This window comes from Electrona antarctica (genome assembly GCF_951216825.1).
Source record: "Electrona antarctica genome assembly, chromosome: 14".
In the NCBI taxonomy this organism is placed as follows: Eukaryota; Metazoa; Chordata; class Actinopteri; order Myctophiformes; family Myctophidae; genus Electrona; species Electrona antarctica.
Genome location: NC_136795.1, coordinates 18,551,177 through 18,569,805, shown reverse-complemented (window position 1 = coordinate 18,569,805; position 18,629 = coordinate 18,551,177). Strand labels below are relative to the sequence as shown.

At 43.4% G+C, this 18,629-nt stretch overlaps 2 protein-coding genes across 6 annotated transcripts in view; both read left to right on the top strand.

The window, feature by feature from the left end:
* Positions 1-439: 439 nt before the first annotated feature.
* trpm4a (transient receptor potential cation channel, subfamily M, member 4a) overlaps positions 440-18,629 on the top strand; it is a 47,743-nt gene continuing 29,553 nt past the window's right edge. For 3 of the 4 annotated variants that reach the window (XR_013791629.1, XM_079521543.1, XM_079521541.1), the window contains exons 1-5: positions 440-559; positions 2,451-2,779; positions 12,803-12,864; positions 13,248-13,425; positions 17,674-17,854. Coding sequence is in view for 3 of the 4 variants with exons in the window: in XM_079521543.1 (XP_079377669.1) it covers positions 2,708-2,779; positions 12,803-12,864; positions 13,248-13,425; positions 17,674-17,854 (493 nt within the window). In the remaining variant the exon portion in view is untranslated. The remainder of the gene's footprint in view (positions 560-2,450; positions 2,780-12,802; positions 12,865-13,247; positions 13,426-17,673; positions 17,855-18,629) is intronic. The other variant, XM_079521542.1, reaches the window with a different exon arrangement.
* Positions 15,681-16,956, top strand: efcab11 (EF-hand calcium binding domain 11). 2 transcript variants are annotated; one of them, XM_079521547.1, is made up of 2 exons: positions 15,681-15,816; positions 16,267-16,955. In XM_079521547.1, the coding sequence occupies exon 2, from the start codon at positions 16,374-16,376 to the stop codon at positions 16,860-16,862; it is 489 nt and encodes a 162-aa protein (XP_079377673.1). In that variant the 5' UTR covers positions 15,681-15,816; positions 16,267-16,373; the 3' UTR covers positions 16,863-16,955. The 2 variants fall into 2 exon arrangements, with proteins under 2 accessions (XP_079377673.1, XP_079377674.1); XM_079521548.1 differs by having other exon boundaries at positions 15,740-15,833; positions 16,278-16,956.

The following is an 18,629-nucleotide window of genomic DNA, read 5'->3' as shown; positions in this document are numbered from 1 at the left end:
GACTCTTGTCAGCACAGCTGAAACTGTTATTGATTCTCACATGCATTCTGATTGGTGCATTCTGAAGTGCCCTTGAGCAAGGCATTGAACCCCTACCATGAAATGTTCTATGAGCAGGGTGTGGCTGTAAACAAGCATCTCAAGCTTAGTCCACTTCCCTGGGTAAACAAAGAACTTTGCTTAGTTACTCTGCTTTGAACTAAGCCCGAGGAAGCTCGCAAGACCGAAACGTTGCTTTTTTCATCTGAATAAATAATAATATGATCCAGTTTTCATCTGGGAAGTATGCTTTAGTTTCCAGAGTTAGATAATGGGAGTGTCTTTTTGTAACTTCCTTTTGTTCAGGAAATGACTACTAGTGGCATCAAGGGAGCAAGGGGCTAAAATATTATTTTTTGTTTCAAGATCAGTTTACATGGATGTAATTCTAAGGGAGAATGGGGCTGGAAATGACAGATTTAGTCCAACAGAACACTATGTTAAGGACAATAGGGAATGCCCGTGGGAATATCTACAACACCAGGACAACTCCCACTCAGAGCTGATCTTGTTTGACAAGGTATAAGCCAACAGCTCACAATCACTTTTGTATGGATGTGTGACAGTTTTTCCAATGAAAGAACCATTACTCTGTTATTATATCTAGGACCGAATCTCTCCATGAGAAATTTGATTTGGATCAAATCTGGTTCATATTTGGTTCATATAGGCCTTTAAACAAATAGCATTATCCTATAACATATTGCATTGATGATATGGCCCTACAGTGTCTTCAGGCCCAACTTACAAGGTTAGACATTAACAATGAATAGTTACATTTTAGTCAGTTGTATTGGTTTATTGTGGACCAATTTAAATGGACATGACATGGATGATTGATGGAGGTGAGGACAGTGAGTGCAGGTCAACATTTAATGATGCCTGTCTATGTCTGCACATCAATTTGAACCATGGACCCAATTCACAGATATGCCTGTATAGTTAATTTCACTGGTAGGTAGTCTTATCCTGGCTAAAAAATAAATAAAGTTGCAGCTGAGGAAGACAGAAGCCATGTTTAAACTAAGAGAGATGACCATGCATTTTCCAATCCCGATTTCCAATTCCAACATTTTGCATTTTATTGGAGTCGCATATTGGTTTTAAAACTTATGCTACACTGTTAAATAGGCAAGGCAACCCCAGAGCGGTAGCTTGCCTTGTCATCGATGTGGCGACAGTACCTGGCTGTTACACCCTTGCTGCTGAGTGCTGAATGTCATTCCATCATTCACTTTCCAATTTATTGTCTCACTCAACTATCAATGTCACTATTAAAGGCTTAATTAAATGTCAATGTCATGATGTTAAACTGCACCTCAAAGGCCCTTAAAACCAGGCTCCAGACTTCCCAAAACAAACTGGTCAGGCTCCTACTTGACCTCGCCCCCCGAACCCACCTCACCCCTGCCCACTTCGACAGGCTGGAATGGCTTAGGGTCGACGACAGAGTACAGCATCTTGCAATGGGTCTGGTCCACAAGATTCGATACACCACCAAGATACCCATGTACCTGTCTAGATACTTCCTTAATGTTAACGAAGTCCACACCCACAACACCAGAGGGAGTGCAACGAACCATGTACAACCCAGATTCGGCACAAACAAGGGACTAAATTCTTTTCGCTCCTATGCCACCAAAATGTGGAACGCCCTACCAACAGTCATTAAGACATGCGAATCCCTTGACTCCTTCAAAACCGCTCTCAAAGGGCATCTACGGACGGCTGCAATTCGAAACTGGCCCCTGTAAAATCGGAATCCCTCAAACACGGACGCAAGGACAACACAAGAGACGGTCGCGGCCACACAGCCAACTCAAGGTATGGCCACTGAGCCGACTTGGGGACCCAACGCAAGGACAACACAAGAGACGGTCACGGCCACACAGCCAACTCAAGGTACGGCCACGGAGCCGACTTGGGGACCCAACGCAGCTCCTCCAAGGAAAACAAACAAATTAACGGAGCTGAACGTGAATCCCCCCCACCGCCCACCCCTTTTTTTCCCTCACTGTATATGTTTCTTTTCCCTTTTTACCTCCTTTAATATGATGAATTCCCTGTTCTGTCCTTTGTCTATATAGAAGTGTCTATTTGTACGTCTCTAAATGTTTTTGATGATTTGAACATGGTGGACCCTATTGGAAACAAGTGTAATGCTTAATTGGGTCGTCCACTCACAGTTAACAGCCTTTGTATTGAGTTTGTGCTTGAAATGTACTGTAATTCTGCAAACTGTTAATACATTTTTCAATCAATCAAAGCCTAATAGATCTATTTCTAACCACACCCATTATTTAAAAAAAATCCCATCATGTCAGCTGATGTCTGATAAGATATTCAATGCAATTGTAAACTGACAGGATTCTCTAGTTTGACGTGACATTTCTCCCATTCCCGATTCCGAGGAACGGGACACGTCGGGGCGGAGCAGCACACCACATAAATCCATCATAACAACTAAACTCCGTGCGAGCACAGCGTCTCTGAAGAACGGCGCACTGGATCCAGCGGCCAACTTTCAACCTCAGGACTGAGTGAGGAACTGTGGATGGGACTCGACGGTCTCCACCCATGACGAGTCGTTCTTTGACAACCCGGTCTATGACAAACCGTTCCTAGGAGGAAAAGTCAACGAAAGGCAGGGAAATTGCGCGCACACACAATGAAGGAGACGGAGAGAGACAGCGAGGGAGGAGGAGGAGGCAAAGGGACGAAGAAATCAGAGAAGGATCAGGTATGAGTAGGACGAAACAATAACAAACTTTGTCATGACTCATGTGTAGGCTATCATCAATAAACACTGCAAACACATGCGAACTACTCGCATAAAATAAGCTATCATGTGTGGTGGAATGGGGAGCATTGTTGGCCGTATGTTTTCTAGTCGCTTCATCGCACGCAATTGATAGTTTCTTAACTTTTTTTGTGCGTAAAATCTGGTGTTTCGTCTGGTGACCAGACTGAGAAGTAGCTGTGACCGATGCGTTGTGCTGCTGCACCTCTGTTCTGTCTCTCTGCTGTGACAACAACAGGTAGTAGGGGTTAGTTTGGAGGAACTACAGTCTGCCTCTATGGGACTAACCTATTAGCCAGATCCGCTATAATGACTACTGTCCTCTGCCAAGGAAAGGACTGGGGCCTCTGCCTGTTGAGACCTGAAAGATATCTTGTCGTCGTCAATGAAATGCCCCTGGGCTGTCAGAGTGTGAAAACTCTTCTCGGAACACAGGCGACTAGACCAACACATATGCCATTATAGGCTAGTAGGCTACATGATGCAGGCATTTGCAATTTTGCATAATCTTAATTCAATGTAATTTAAATGTATAGTTCAGAAATTTAAGTTATTCATTTCAGACGATGCAACCTGACCTGTGCATTGTTTACTGGCAGACAACTACCACTACAGAGTACAGACATATCGACAATCGACATACCAAATGAAATGTCATGTGATGTTTGTTAACCTCAACATCAAAGCTGTTCCTTGGGATATTTAAACACGTGTTCTAAAAGCGTTTCCTGAATGAATGACACGCAGTGTTTCACAGTCACCTGTTGCATTGAGAGTTGGCGAGTTGCTTCTTTAGTGCTTGCTTTTATAAAAGCAATGAGCGCGTTACGCGCAGTGCGTGTTGCAGTCATCTTTCACGCATGGGCTCACGGGACAGGGTCAGGTCGGACAGCAGGCATAATCCCCTCAGAAAACACAATCGTCCGTCCACAGGTCACGAGCTGTACATTATAGAATACATTCCACAGCACTTCTCTGAGGGACAATGCCACAACCTTGCACAGAGTGCTTGCAGATTGATCTGATTGTTAATTAGCAGGGAGACCCCAAATGCATATATGGCTATGGCTTTACTAATAGTCAACTTTATGATTAAGTAGGCTACAGTGGAGTCAGTCAATCTAACACCAGTCACCAGAGGAAAAATAAATGCTTTAATTAATGATGGGGTGCCATAGTTTTGTACTTTTTCTGTTTTGTGTCTATGGAGTTAACATTACTCTAATACCGGTAAGTGTAATAGACCCCCAGGTGTGGTTGTAAACGCTTAGTATGTCTTCCCTGGTATGTTTGGTTTCTTCCTGAAAGGTGAAAGCCTTTGAGTCAAAGGGCCCAATAAAAATACACTGTGGGCATGGCTTAATTTGGCTTAATTTCAGGTGGGTGGTGCTAAGGTGAAAACCAGGTGCGTCATTCTAGACTACGGTCTGGTCCCGTAAAGACCCACCCGACGCCTGCCTCTGATTGCCCCCCTCCTACTAGTAACCAGTAAGACGCCCTGAGGGCGAGAAGCGACCTCGAAGTCGCATGCACGCAATTGGCCTAGGGCGTCGGATCAACAAATGGAATGAATTCTGTACTGGCCATATATGGAGCGTGTCTTGAGTGTACAGGGTTTGATCAACATATGGAATGTCAGAAGCTATATGTGTCAGCTCTATATATGGAGATCTAAGGGTGGCAGCGGGGGCAGTGTCTTGAGTGTACAGGGTTTGATGAGGGCCCAGGTAGGGCCTGTTGAGAATTCTAGTTTTTGCCGGTTGCCGGGCGAAATAACTTTGGGGTGGACCCATCTAGAGTCTGAAATTATATATATATGGAATGACAGAACAGGTCAGCTCCATATAAGGAGATCTAAGGGTTTGAGGTTTGGGGTCAGATGTAGAGTTGCCGGCCAATATTGATGACATCGGGGATCTCCATATATGGGCATTCCCATATATGGGCTTAATATTGATGACATTGTCTTTGGCCACTAACCGTGTTGTTTCCATGTTGTTCTGTGTTTTTGAGTGGTGCAAACCATAACCAGCTTTGTCTGTATCTATGTGTCTATGTATGTGTGTACCTGTACGTGGGGCGACGTACAGGTGAGCATGGTTGCTATGGTCACTGACATTACGTCAGACCACAGCTGATCAGGCTATATAAGACCTTGCACCACTCAGTTCACACGGGTGTGTTTTTGAGTGGTGTAAACCACTCCTACAACTGGCTTTTGTGTGCAGAAAAAATGAGCATGGTTGCTATGTTCAAAATAATTTCTGACGTAATTAAATCACACCCGGGTGAACTGGATGACCGTAGCAACCATGCTCCTTTTTTCTGCACAAAAAAAGCCAGTTGTGAAATCACATCCGGGTGTGATTTCATTACGTCAGACATGATTTCATTACGTCAGACAGACCTTACACCACTCAGTTCACACGGGTGTGATTTTTTCTATTTGAATGAGAGAGAGAGAGAGAGAGAGAGAGAGAGAGAGAGAGAGAGAGAGAGAGAGAGAGAGAGAGAGAGAGAGAGAGAGAGAGAGAGAGAGAGAGAGAGAGAGAGAGAGAGAGAGAGAGAGAGAGAGAGAGAGAGAGAGAGAGAGAGAGAGAGAGAGAGAGAGAGGAGAGAGAGAGAGAGAGAGAGAGAGAGAGAGCAAGGATAGAGAGAGGTTAAGAAAGTACAGGGAGAGGGAGAATCACTGCAGTTCTAGGAAAGTCCAGCTGTGATTGACCAGTAGTCTAAGCTGGGTTGGAAACGCAGAGGTGAAGACAGTGGCATACCACGGCCACAAAGCACAGGCGTGAACGGCATATTCCGCCAACTCTGCATACGTCCCGTAGTCTATAGGTGGCTGCATAGTCCACTGCATAGTCCACTGTATAGTCCACTATGGACTAGTCACTAGTCCATAGTCCACAAAAAAACAAGAGAAACGGTTGGATGGCACTTACACCCGCCTTCTAATGAGAGCGCAAAATCTGTCTTGGAAGAGCCACCCATCGACTGATCTAATATACGGCAACCTTCCCCGTGTTTCTTCACTAGTCCAATTCAGAAGAACACAGTTTTCCGGCCACTGCTACAGAGCTTGACAATGAGGTTATATCTTCCCTTCTTCTCTGGAGTCCTGCCTCAAAGCAGACCATAGGTAGAAAACTGTTGTACCTTGATGTCATCGCTAGGGACACATGCATCAGTAAGCAGGAACTGGGGATGGTAATGAAGGACCGGGAAGTCTGGCGTGGCATTGTGAAATCCATGATCTCGACCGCGGTTGAAAAATGATGATGATGAGTCCACTTTTAGGAGATCACCTTATCACCTTTTAGGTGATAAGGTGATCACCTAAAATTGTGTGGGCCCAACTGCGATGGCACTTGCTGTATGTCACAACGTGTCTAACCAGAAGTACAGAAAGCACAGTACACCGGCGCTTCCTGTACTTCTGGTTATGTACATTTGACAGTAGTGAGAGATGGACATAAAACTGGTAAGAAATGTAGGAGGCACTAGAGGAAAGGCAATAAGAAATCGGCCATCTAGGAGTCGGCTTTATGTCGAAGTGTCCTTGAGCAAGACACTGTACCCCTAACCACTCCCGATGAGCAGGTTGCTGCCTTCAATGTTGCCTCCACCATCAGTGTGTGATTGTAATGCAAAGGTGCTTTGCAAAAGGCACTATAGAAATTCAGACCATCTACCAAATCAGTATGGTTCATCCTGCAAATTGCCTATTAGATCTTGAGATATATCTTCATTCGTCAGTGGTGGTGCTGCTGCTAGAGGAAAAGTCATGGGGTCACCAAAATCAGTATAGGGGCCAACCTCTGGGGATTAGGATGTTGCACAGCACATTTCATTGCAAAACAGCATGTTGCGCCCAAGTCCTATACTTTAGGTTCTACTGGTTACCGACAGACAGTTGAGGATGAAGACGTTTAGACGTGTGCTTAAAGAACCGTCCAGAATGTTCGCTGATGTTCAAAATAAAGATATTTATTTACTGTCAAAAATCCTTTTTTAAACTAGCCTGGATCCAGCCCATAGACCCTGCCCACTCTCTGAGTGGACTGCGTCAGGAGGCTTCAGATTCTGATAATCAGGCTAGGTTTAAACTGGGTGTAGATGAGAAATTAATCAAGATTGAGCAACTGCACGGCATATTTATCAGCTTAAATGTATCAATCTTTTATAGACAAGCTGTCAGGTGGACTGTCTGTGTTTCTCCTCTCCAGCTGTCTCCTCTCTCCTGCCGGGCAAGGCTGCTGGCTGACTCTGTCTGGAGAAGCGGTGCTTACGCTAGACCAGAACTCATAATGTTGACAAGGTGTATTAATAAGTCTGCATCTGCCTTTAAGAACATACAGATCCATGCCATGCTGATTATACTGAATATGATGTAATTAGACAATAGGTTTAATATACTGTGTTTTTGTTAGGCAGAAGAGGAGGGGGCATTTGGTGGTAGTGGGATGTGGGTGCCTCAGTGGCCGATAGTGACCAGGGCTGCAGGGCATAGCGAAACCAACAGCTTTGACGAGCAGCTCTGAATTTTGTCTTGAATGGACAGCTGATGAAAGGTGGATCATGGCCATTAAAGTGCATTCTCGTTTTTAAAGCTCTTTTCTCTGCCATAAAAACGTGCTCTTACTGACCAGCACCTTTTAAAGATCCTGCTCACCTTTTTGTAATTTCTCATAGGGATTTCTGTAAAAAGGCTGTTCATATAATGTGAACTACTCTAGCCTATCCTGACTTCACCTTTCTCTTCTCTCACTGTGTTTAGCACAGCCTCTTGACAGTTTAAGTGGACCACTTCAATATTTGCATTGGCAATAAAGATAACACACGTCACACAGACACTGCACATGTGCACACATGCACGCTCATCCAAGACTAAGGGCCTCTTTACTGCACTTGCAGTTAACTCATCTGTACATTATGAAAATGGAATACCCCAGGAGCTTTAAAGGACCACTTCACCACTTTTCAACCTGCTTTCATATAATTGGTCCTCACTAATGTAATAATATTCATGATCAAATGCCACAATTATTTTTCTACTCGGTCTGTGTCTCATGGGAGGGCTGTGGGCAGTTCAGAAACCGTCCACATCATCGACGGGGAATTCTAGCCCTGAAACATGACTGCCATGATAATCATCATGACAGTCATGACGCAACTGCAGCCTGTTTTACGCGATTGCTACATTTACAGTCCAAACGTGTATATAAACATTCCGTTTTCAAATATAAAGTACTCACAATTTGTCCCACGGGTGTTAGAAATTTGCTGGTACAGCGATTAGCATTGCTGCATCCCGCGTTGTTTAATAAAAAGCATTTTTATCCGAGCGCCCCGGCTACTTTTCTCAAACGGGGTTCGTTTGGGAAATACAAAGTTGCACACCGGGAGCGCACTCGCCTATTAGTCTGTATTGGCAGTGCTGTCAGCGTGAGTATATCGAACACACCCAGTGTCTCAGACTGCCACACTCCTCCCGACCGATAGGGGCGCGTAGTTGAAAGCCAATGGCAAAAAAACAGCTCGGATAAAAATGCTTTTTATTAAACAACGCGGGATGCAGCAATGCTAATCGCTGTACCAACAAATCTCTAACACCCGTGGGACAAATTGTGAGTACTTTATATTTGAAAACGGAATGTTTATATACACGTTTGGACTGTAAATGTAGCGATCGCGTAAAACAGGCTGCAGTTGCGTCATGACTGTCATGATGATTATCATGGCAGTCATGTTTCAGGGCTAGGGGAATCCAAACTAATAGAAACTGCAGGCTTACTTCGTGAAAAGTTGCAATGCGATAATGGAAGCCATCGTTCTCACGATAATAAAAATCTTAATCTGTTAAAAAAAACTTTTCTGAACTGCCCACAGCCCTCCTATGAGACACAGACTGAGTAGGAAAAAAAATGTGGTATTTTGTCATTAATGAGGACCAATTATATGAAGATAGGTTGAAAAGTGGTGAAGTCACCGGATGGGTTCCCAGCTGAATTCTTCAAGAGGTTCTCTGCGCACCTCTCTCCACAACTAGCGGCCGTCTTTGCTGAGTCCCTTGAGCGGGGCACACTTCCTCCCACCTTAAGTGAGGCCTGTATAACACTCGTAGCCAAAAAGGGGAAAGACCCCATAGACTGTGCCTCATACAGACCAATTTCATTGTTGAATTTAGACGCTAAGGTTCTAGCAAAAGTCATAGCACGCCGACTAGAAGAAGTTCTCCCCCAAGTAATTTCTGAAGATCAGACTGGTTTCATTAAGAATCGCTACTCCTTCTTCAATGTCAGGCGGCTTTTTAATATACTATATTTGCCATCTGGAGAGGTGCCTGAGTGCGTCGCGTCGCTGGACGCAGAAAAAGCATTTGACCGTGTTGAGTTTGGGTACTTGTTTGCAGTTCTAGAAAAATTCGGTTTTGGACCAAAGTTTATTGCTTGGATTAGGTTGCTCTATGGGTCTCCCACCGCAGCTGTACAGACCAACGGTGTGTTCTCTCAGCCTCTCGCCTTGGGCCGTGGGACCCGCCAGGGTTGCCCACTAAGTCCGTTCCTCTTTGATCTGGCAATCGAGCCTCTTGCGATTTCTTTGCGCCAAAATGCCGACATTGTGGGCATTCAGAAAGGTGATAAAGAGCATAAAGTGTCCTTGTATGCAGATGACCTGCTGCTGTTTGTCTCTGACCCATTAACCTCCTTGCCAGCAGCTATATCATCACTTGACCAATTTGGTCGTATTTCTGGCTACAAAATAAACTTAAATAAAAGCATAATATTTCCAGCCAATGAAGCTGCATCTGACCTAGATTATAGTCACATACCCTTTAAGGTTGAGAAGGGTCAATTTACCTACTTAGGCGTATCGGTTACGCGCAAATTTAAGGATCTTTTCCCAAAAAACTTTGTCTCTCTTGCAAACAGAGTTAAGGAGTCATTACAGCAGTGGTCGCCTCTTACAATGTCCCTCGCTGGCCGCATAAATTCAATCAAAATGAATGTTCTTCCTAAATTCACATACCTCTTTCAATGCGTCCCAGTGTTCATTCCAAAATCGTTCTTTTCCTCTTTAGACTCAACAATTTCATCATATATTTGGCAGAATAAGAGGCCGCGTGTGAGCAGAATGTTACTTAAAAGGGTAAAGAGGGATGGAGGCATGGGGCTCCCCGATTTTCGTCATTACTATTGGGCTGCTAACATCCGGTGTCTTGCCTTTTGGAATCATTTCTACCTTAAGCCTAATTGCCCGGAATGGACATCTCTGGAGCTGAAGTCGTGTAGGGATTTATCACTTCCAGCTATTCTTAGTACACCGCTTGGCCGCCCCCTGCCTGATTCAATAACTAACCCGGTGGTGCGTCATACGCTGAGAGTGTGGGCCCAGTTCAGGAAAACTTATAATTATAGAGACCTCTCCCTGGTCAGTCCTGTTGCTTCCAACCACCTTTTTGTTCCATCAACGCAAGACATGACCTTTCAGAGTTGGCATGGAAAGGGCATCAAATGGTTTAAAGACCTGTTTATAGAGGGGAGCTTTGCATCCTTTGATCAAATTTCAAAGAAATATAGTCTACCTAGACCACACTTCTACAGGTTTTTGCAGGCCCGACATTATGTGAGCTCTATACTACCTGACTTCCCTAATAAGCCTAATGCTAACCCTATTGATGAATTTCTGTCTTTTGACCCGACGATTAAGGGCGCCATTTCAATATTATATGATATCATTTCAAATTCGAGGCCAGCGCCCTTAGATAAGATAAAGGCTGACTGGGAACATGATCTGGGCCTCACACTGTCTGATGAAGTTTGGGATTCTATTTTTTCTTCTATACATAAGTCTTCTCTTTGTGCACGACATTGCTTAGTGCAGTTTAAAATAGTCCATAGAGCTCATATGTCTAAGGCTAGACTGGCTAGTATTTATCCTGACGTAACTCCTACCTGTGACAAGTGCAAGAGCGGTGATGCAACTTTGATCCATCAGTATTGGATGTGTCCTAAATTACAACCATTTTGGGGGAATGTGTTCAATACTCTATCCAACATTCTACATCAAAATCTAGACCCAGATCCCTTAGTGGCTCTCCTTGGCACTGCTGGAAGGGATGACCTTCCTCTAACACGCATAGAGTGTCGTATGGTCGACTTTGCCTTGTTGCTCGCTAGGCGTGCCATTCTGTTCAAATGGAAGGATGCTGCCCCGCCTGTGCTCCGTCAGTGGCTTCGTGATATAATGTCCTGTCTCGAGTTGGAGATGTTAAGGTTTTCAATTGCCGGCTCTGAGAAAAAGTTTTACAAGACCTGGGGCCCGTTTATGACATTCTACCACAACACACAAACTGCATAGTGTGCCGTGCCTATGCCTCGGCCAACGCCAAACCACAACAGAAACAAAATCTGCTCTATGAAAAATCTGCTTTTTTTATTTTATTATATTTTTATTTTTTGTAATTATGTATGCATGTATTTTGTGTATGTGTGTATGTATATATATATATATTTATTTTATTTCCTCCAGACTGTTCCGACTATCCTTGGGATTGTGGGTGGGGGAGGGTGGGATAGGGGATTGAGTTTTATTTTTATATTTTATGTGTCTGTCTAATACTTGCCCCTGGGCTATTGTCGAAAAACCTGAATAAAAAGATTTTGAAAAGAAAGAAAAGTGGTGAAGTCAAGTTGTCTCTTGAGTTTTAGTTTTGTGAACTATGCACATAATGAACAACTCTTGTGATTGCAACCAGCGAGAACGACTCCAAACGATTCCAAAGCCTCCCAGTTAATGTCAATATGCATTCAATTGTTAATTGCAAGACAAGTTAGACCGGTAACCTCCCTGCATTGTACCAGAAGATTATCTTACACCCTGATTTTACTGACAAGTGAAGTCTGGATGCAATATGGAAACCCTGGAAAAGAATGAAGGCCTAAGGACAGAGTGCAGTTAAATCCAAGTCCACATGATGCTTAACCACACGCACGCACGCACACAGGTTTCTCAGCTAGTGTGTTGGGATGTGAACCTCACTCTCATCTAGAAGAACTCTCCCTCGTGTCTCAACTTGAATCCGTGTCACTGCATTCCTGACATTCCGCTCCAGTGTTCCGTTTCTCCCTCCTTCATCTCTACTGCCCACATCCTTATTGGTTCCACATGGCAGTTTGCTTTCTTCACTCTCTCACACAAACACCAGCTGATCCTTGCTTACCTCACCAATCTCTTCATTCCCTATACACACCCACACATGCCCAAACACAATGTGTCAAAAGCCACTGTTGTCATTCAGATGTATTTATAGAATACACAATACTGTGGACATGATGATTCACCTCTGGCTGGGAGGACACGATGAGGAAATCCCAGTAGCTTAATGTGTTGACATACCATAAAGATTTACCTTGCTTTCTGTTCTGATAGTCTCGTGCACATTTTGCACGTTTCCACTGTACCAACTAATTAGACACAATCGTCTCTTCTTTCAACAGAGCTAGTATTGCCATATGTTTGGGTTGTTTTCCAAATAGGAAGAGAATCTGAAGAAATGTTGTTGAGAACTTCACATCACATGTACATCCATGCATGTATGCTTATTATCATGTTATGGCATAAACACCTGGTATCTGCCCAGTGTAACCACCATGGTATGTTATTACTATTGGCTATCACGGAGCAGATGTGTTTTAGGGTTAGGTTTATGTCCCAGAATTCCAAGCTATAGCCCAAACCTCAAAGCTAAACTGATTGGTAGAAAATGTTTTTCAATTACAATTGAAAGTAATAGCTAGTTCTTTATAGTTCCTCCACACTGCCTGCTATTTGCCTCTCTTTTCAGCCCTCTGGGCTCTGGATATTCATGGCGGGTCAGCCAAGCTCAATGAGAAAAGAATATCTCTAATTGCTTTGCTCCCTTATGACATTAACATTTATACATTCTTTCACTTTGTACAGAGATGGATCCCAAAGATCATCAAGAAGAGAGTGTGCACAACCTTCGTCGAGGACTCCTTCAGGTTGGCTCTCCTACCTAATCTGTATTTATATTGTAGTTAGTTATAGCTGTGTTTTATCTACAGTACAACTGCATTGTTTTTTTAACTTCTTACTTATAACTTAGTTTTTTACTACATTCTATTCTCACCATGTTTCTTTTTTATTGACAATCTGAATGAATGTATTGCAACTGGAGCTGTTGAACAGAACAAATTTCCTTCTGGATTATTATAGTATCTAAAGTACAACTGTCTGTCTGTCTGTCTGTCTGTCTGTCTGTCTGTCTGTCTGTCTGTCTGTCTGTCTGTCTGTCTGTCTGTCTGTGCAAGACCCCTGTGATATACATAACGTTTGTTTCTTTGTGTGTCTTTCCGTTGGGCTGCTGTATCTTCACTTCTGTCAGCAATGGGGCGCTGTGCCAGTGTGGCGGCCCGCGGCAGAGTCATGACTCCATTGCAACGGGGGACTTTTTTGGGGCAGCCATTGTCAGCCAGTGGGACAGTGCCCAGCATTCATCAGAGTACCCCACAGACGCCTTTGGAGAGCTGGAGTTTGCCGGGGCCGGACGCAGACACAGCCATGTGAGTAGCATGATGACCGCAAGCACACTGACACTGATACTGTTTTCTAAGGGGGCCATATTAGAAAATATGAAAACACCCAAAGGCCAACTACATAATGTACCTTCAGATTTAAATGATTCTATCGTTTAAATGTGTGTGCTGTGAACTAAAAGTGTATCTCAGCCTTTTTTCAGCCTTAAGTCACATTACCAAATGTAACCAAGCAAGCAAGGAATACTGACAAATTATACTCTGGGAAATGCCCAGGTTAAAAAACTTTAATGTAAAAATGTCCCATACTGTTGGGAATACAATTCAGGTATGAAGCTGTGGGCCGTATAAAATTGCCCCAGGGCCGCATTTGGCCCGTGGGCCGCACTTTGGACACAGCTGTAAGACTATCAATACTGCAATGTAGTAGTCTTGAATTCAAAATGTATGCAGAAGTATTGGTATCATCATGTACTTAAAGTCCCAAAAGTACAAAGTACTCATTATGCAGAATGTCCAATTTCACAAGTTGTCAAATGTCTCAAATCATTTGAGATAGCAGATCTACAAGCTCACAATGCGTTGCGATCCGACGCATTGTGAGCTTGTAGTGTTTTTCTCTATTTTCAAATGGCCGAAATGTATACAGGCTAGGGCTGAAGTATGTTTTGTAATAATAATCAACATCTACAAAGTAACTACTAGTATCTCTAAAGTTGTCAAATAATTGTAAAGTACCGGTACAATATTTGCCTCTGAGATGTAGTGGAGTAGAAGTAATTTGGAAATACTCCAGTAAAGTAAAAGTACCTAAAAAGTGTACTTAAGTACAGTACTTATGCACACCAGTGGTTTTCAACCCTTTTCATTTCAAGGCCCATTTTTTATGAGGCACGGAGTCAGACCACCATTTGGTGACATTAAGCCTCTCAGACCCAAAACTAATGAATATTTTGTCGTCGTAGGATAATATTTTGTCTCCAATTCCATGCTTTTGGCAAACGTTTATCAAAACAACAATTCTTCTACATTCTCTAATTGTGTAGACTTCTTGTAAATGAAGTAATGCAGATGTTTAACAATAATGTAACTATTGAGAGCGTAAAACCAAATGGACCCGTATGGGTACATTTGGTTTCGTTTTACGCTCTCAAGAGTTAAAAATCTATAAGGGTCCATTTGGTTACCAACTCTCCATCATTTTGCTGGGGACCACCTGGAACCGTCTCAAGGACCACTGGTGGTCCCCGGACCACTGGTTGAAAACCACTGCTTTACACCACTGCTTTAACCACAGCATCTGCATTCTGTGGGGGAACATTAGAAAAGGCAATAGGCAATCTACAAGCTCATAACACTGTGAGCTTGAATGTTTGCAGAATGTTCACATCACATGCCCAGAAAATGGACACTAGGTTTCATGTGGTTAAATGATGTTCCGGATTGGAGCTTTAACAGACTGTATGTTCTTCCTATTTTGTTGACCTTCATGGAAGCTTATGCCATCACTCAACCATTGAGCCAGTCTTAGAAAGATATAAATAACGACCACCCCGCCGCCAACATATATTCAGAAACTTTGCATTGCCACTATTTACTATTAGAAACCATGTCAGTCTTCTACCCCACTCAAAATCTAATTAGTATTTTTCATATTTCCATTTTACTACTACTTAATGCCTAAATTGAGTGTCTGCTAAAAGATTTAGCAGATGCTCTTAATCAGGAGCGACTTAAGGCGGCCTTACACTAGCCGATAATCGGGCATTTTTGACGCTCGGGGGGTGCCCGACCGCTCAAAGCGCGATCGGGATCGGCCCAATCAACATCAAGAATGTTTGATATTTGCTCTGCCCCGCTCCGATTATCCTGTAGTGTGTGTGGTGCTATCAGATTTCAGATTGAAAAAAATCGGCTAGTGTAAGGCCACCTTTACAGTAAGCAAGAACAACACATCATCAAGGATCATAAGTAAGCTAAGAACCTAGCATCCGTCTAACAGTAGAATATCACAATGAAACTATAAGTATACACTATAGAATGCTATGTCTACATAATATGCTATCTAACTTATCTAAATTACATAATTTAGCCTTTTTATATCAACACCTATGATTCTGATTCCTTGCCCTATGTATTGAATTAGAACAGAATGTAATTTATTTGTTTTAGTCTACCTTATGTAGCATCAATATGGGCAAATTACAATAACATTATGCTACAATGTAAATGTATAGAGCTTAATGGGTTGTGTTGGAGAGAATCCAGATCCATGTTGGATAATCCACTCCGGTGTTTCCACGGGTGCTAGGAGTTTTCACTTGCCTGCAGCTGCTGGAACTATTCATTGCTTGCAAGTGTTTTGTTTTTTTTGGTTGGAGAATCTAGTAGGAGCAGGTCTGTGGCTTCAAGAATCCAGTAAGTACTTTCACATTGTAAAGATATACGCATTAGCATATTGTGCACTGCTTGCTATATTATGTGAGTTCTTGTAATAGCCACATAACTGCTAAAGTAACTTTTGAGGGAATACTCTCTCTCTCTCTCTCTCTCTCTCTCTCTCTCTCTCTCTCTCTCTCTCTCTCTCACTCTCTCTCAGTTGGCTAAGTAAGCAGGAGAATACATCCAATGTACATCTACAGTGTGTTATGTACAATCAGAATGTTGTTTTCATGTTAAATGCTAGGCTAGGCTAACTTCCTGGTGCAACTTGTTGCTATGGAGATAGCACAAAGGCAGCCGTGGAGGCTCAAACAACTTGCCTAGCAGACAGTGTGTTGTTGTCAATATCCGATTTCTGATACAGTTAACTCACAGGGAAAACACCCAAAATGTGACACAAATAACATGATATTCCTTTCTTTGCAGAACTGCACAAGTCTCGCTGTTGAGTGAACGTTATCCAGAGTCAGCCTGATTGAGGCTATTTCAAGTTTGAATCCAGTGGCAAACAGAATATTATACCCCTTTCCTGGATGTCTTATGTCAACAGACTGTGTACTAGACAGCAGAGAGAGATCACTGACGCTGATAAGAAAAGATTGACGACGGTGTTCGCCCTGTGCGATGTGGACAAGGACGGGTACTTGAGCAGGGAGGACCTGAAGATGGCCGTCATAATGTTGTTCGGTTATAAACCTTCAAAGTCAGAAACCAACATGCTCATTGGGCCAGATTCCCAGTTCCAGGGAGTGACTCTGGATAGATTTGTGATGCTCGTGGCGGGAAAACTGTCAGAGGAGGACCCCTACCTGAAGACCAGACAGATCTTCAATGCCTTCGACGCGCACCAGAGGGGCTTCCTCCGGATCGAGGACTTCCAGGCAGCTTTCTGCAGGGTGGCTCCTCGTCTACCCGAGAGGACCGCTGTGGAGGCGTTCCGCCAGGCTGACCATGACTCAGACGGTCATCTCAGCTTCAAAGACTTTGAGGCCGTAGTTAACTATGGACGAGCAAACATCTGAGATAGGAAGATCATCCTGGACCTGCATGGAGCATCATTGTTGTTGAATTGTTTTAATGTGGTATTATTGTCGTGATTTCACATGCTTTTTCATTAAACAAACATTCAAACATGCAACTGTCGACTTCAGTGCTTGGCAGATAACTACAGTCCATGTATTTAAAGTGTTTTTGAAATACATAGAACTCACAGGAGACACGTTACAGTTTTCAAACTGATTATCTCAATGCAAATGAGTCAAGCAGAAGTAGGAACCACTCCCCTCTGTTTAATACAAACGTCCTTTGACTTCATCAGGAAAATGGTTCCTTATTCAATGGAACCTTTTTTCTTTTAGAGTTCATTATTATATTATTATATAACAAACTCTGAGATTCTGGTCCTCCTGACTGTGTCTGCTTTTGTGTTGCAGTAATTTAATCATGTGGCAATGATCTCAAACATCTGACAGTAATTTTGTTTCAGTTGAACATTATTACGACACTATTTATATACAGTAATGCCATCAAGTGATGTATTGTTTGGATTAAGGTTGGTGAGGGGTGCGTTAAGGGTTGGGAGAGGGTTAAGGTTAGGTTTAGGTGTGCTGCCCCGTGGGAGGTTAGGGTTAGGGTGAGGGTTTGAGATATCGGACCAGGGGTGACTATCAATCAAAATTGCATGAGTACATTAACATTTCTGAAATGTCACAATGTAAGATTTTGCAATGCGTCAAATATTTGCCTAATAAAAAACAGCCAAATGAAGTCATCGCTTGTTTACAGCGCTGTGAATCATTCTTGTACTCTCTCTCTCTCCCCCCTCCTGTGCAGTTTTTGCGTCTGTCATGTGACACACAGCCTCAGATGGTGTACACACTCATGACAACCCACTGGGGCATCCCCCCGCCCAACCTGGTGGTGTCGGTGGTGGGCGGAGATGGCCACGAGAAGGTGAAAACCTGGGTGAGGGAGGTGCTAAGGAACGGTCTGGTCCGGGCCGCACAAAGCACAGGTGAGTGACCATTGCTCGGCTTGCATTAAGGTCCATGAGAGATTGAGAGTCATTTATGAACGGATGTGGCAATGTTAATGTTGACAGTTTTTGTTCCGGGATCTAAATGATGGAAACAGGAGATAGGCTCCTGCCCTATGGGCCTCATGGCTCGGCAAGGTTTACTTATATTCGTAGATATCTGTCAAAAGAGTAAAACACAAAAAAGAGCTTATTTCCATTGTGGTCCTTTGAAGGACCACAGTATGCTTTGGACTTTCCTCATCGTATAAAACAGTTGATATGATAAACTGACTACATAACCTGTAAAGAATGCTTTACAGTGCAGCATTTAGGTCGGAGAGGTTTATTGTCAGTATCAGCTAAGAACGCAGGAGTCTATCCCTGTTCCAATGCGCTAGACCCCTGGGAGATGGAATGCTGAGGTGGAGCACCACCAGCTCCAAGCACATACCGCACTTGCCCCACACAAGCCATGCTACTTGTACGCTGAGTCCGGGTTTCAACCCATGAGCCATCGAACCCAAATCCGAGAGTCGTTGTATGTAATTGCAGATTGATTCACCTGACTTCTGTTGATGCATAGATCCATATACAGTAGATGCAGTAGATGCAGTAGACTAAAGGTTGTGACACACCGGGCTGAAGCCAGGCTGTCTATCCGCCAGGCCGTCTTACCATCCATAGTGTCTATGGATGAAAATAAGAGGGGAGGCATTTGACCAGGGAACATATGCGTGCGTGCGTGCGTGCGTGCGTGCGAGCGAGTTGTTGA

Bases quoted from the DNA above. Each gene is read 5' to 3' on its own strand.
- efcab11 (XM_079521548.1), top strand. From the start codon at position 16,374: ATGTCTTATGTCAACAGACTGTGTACTAGACAGCAGAGAGAGATCACT.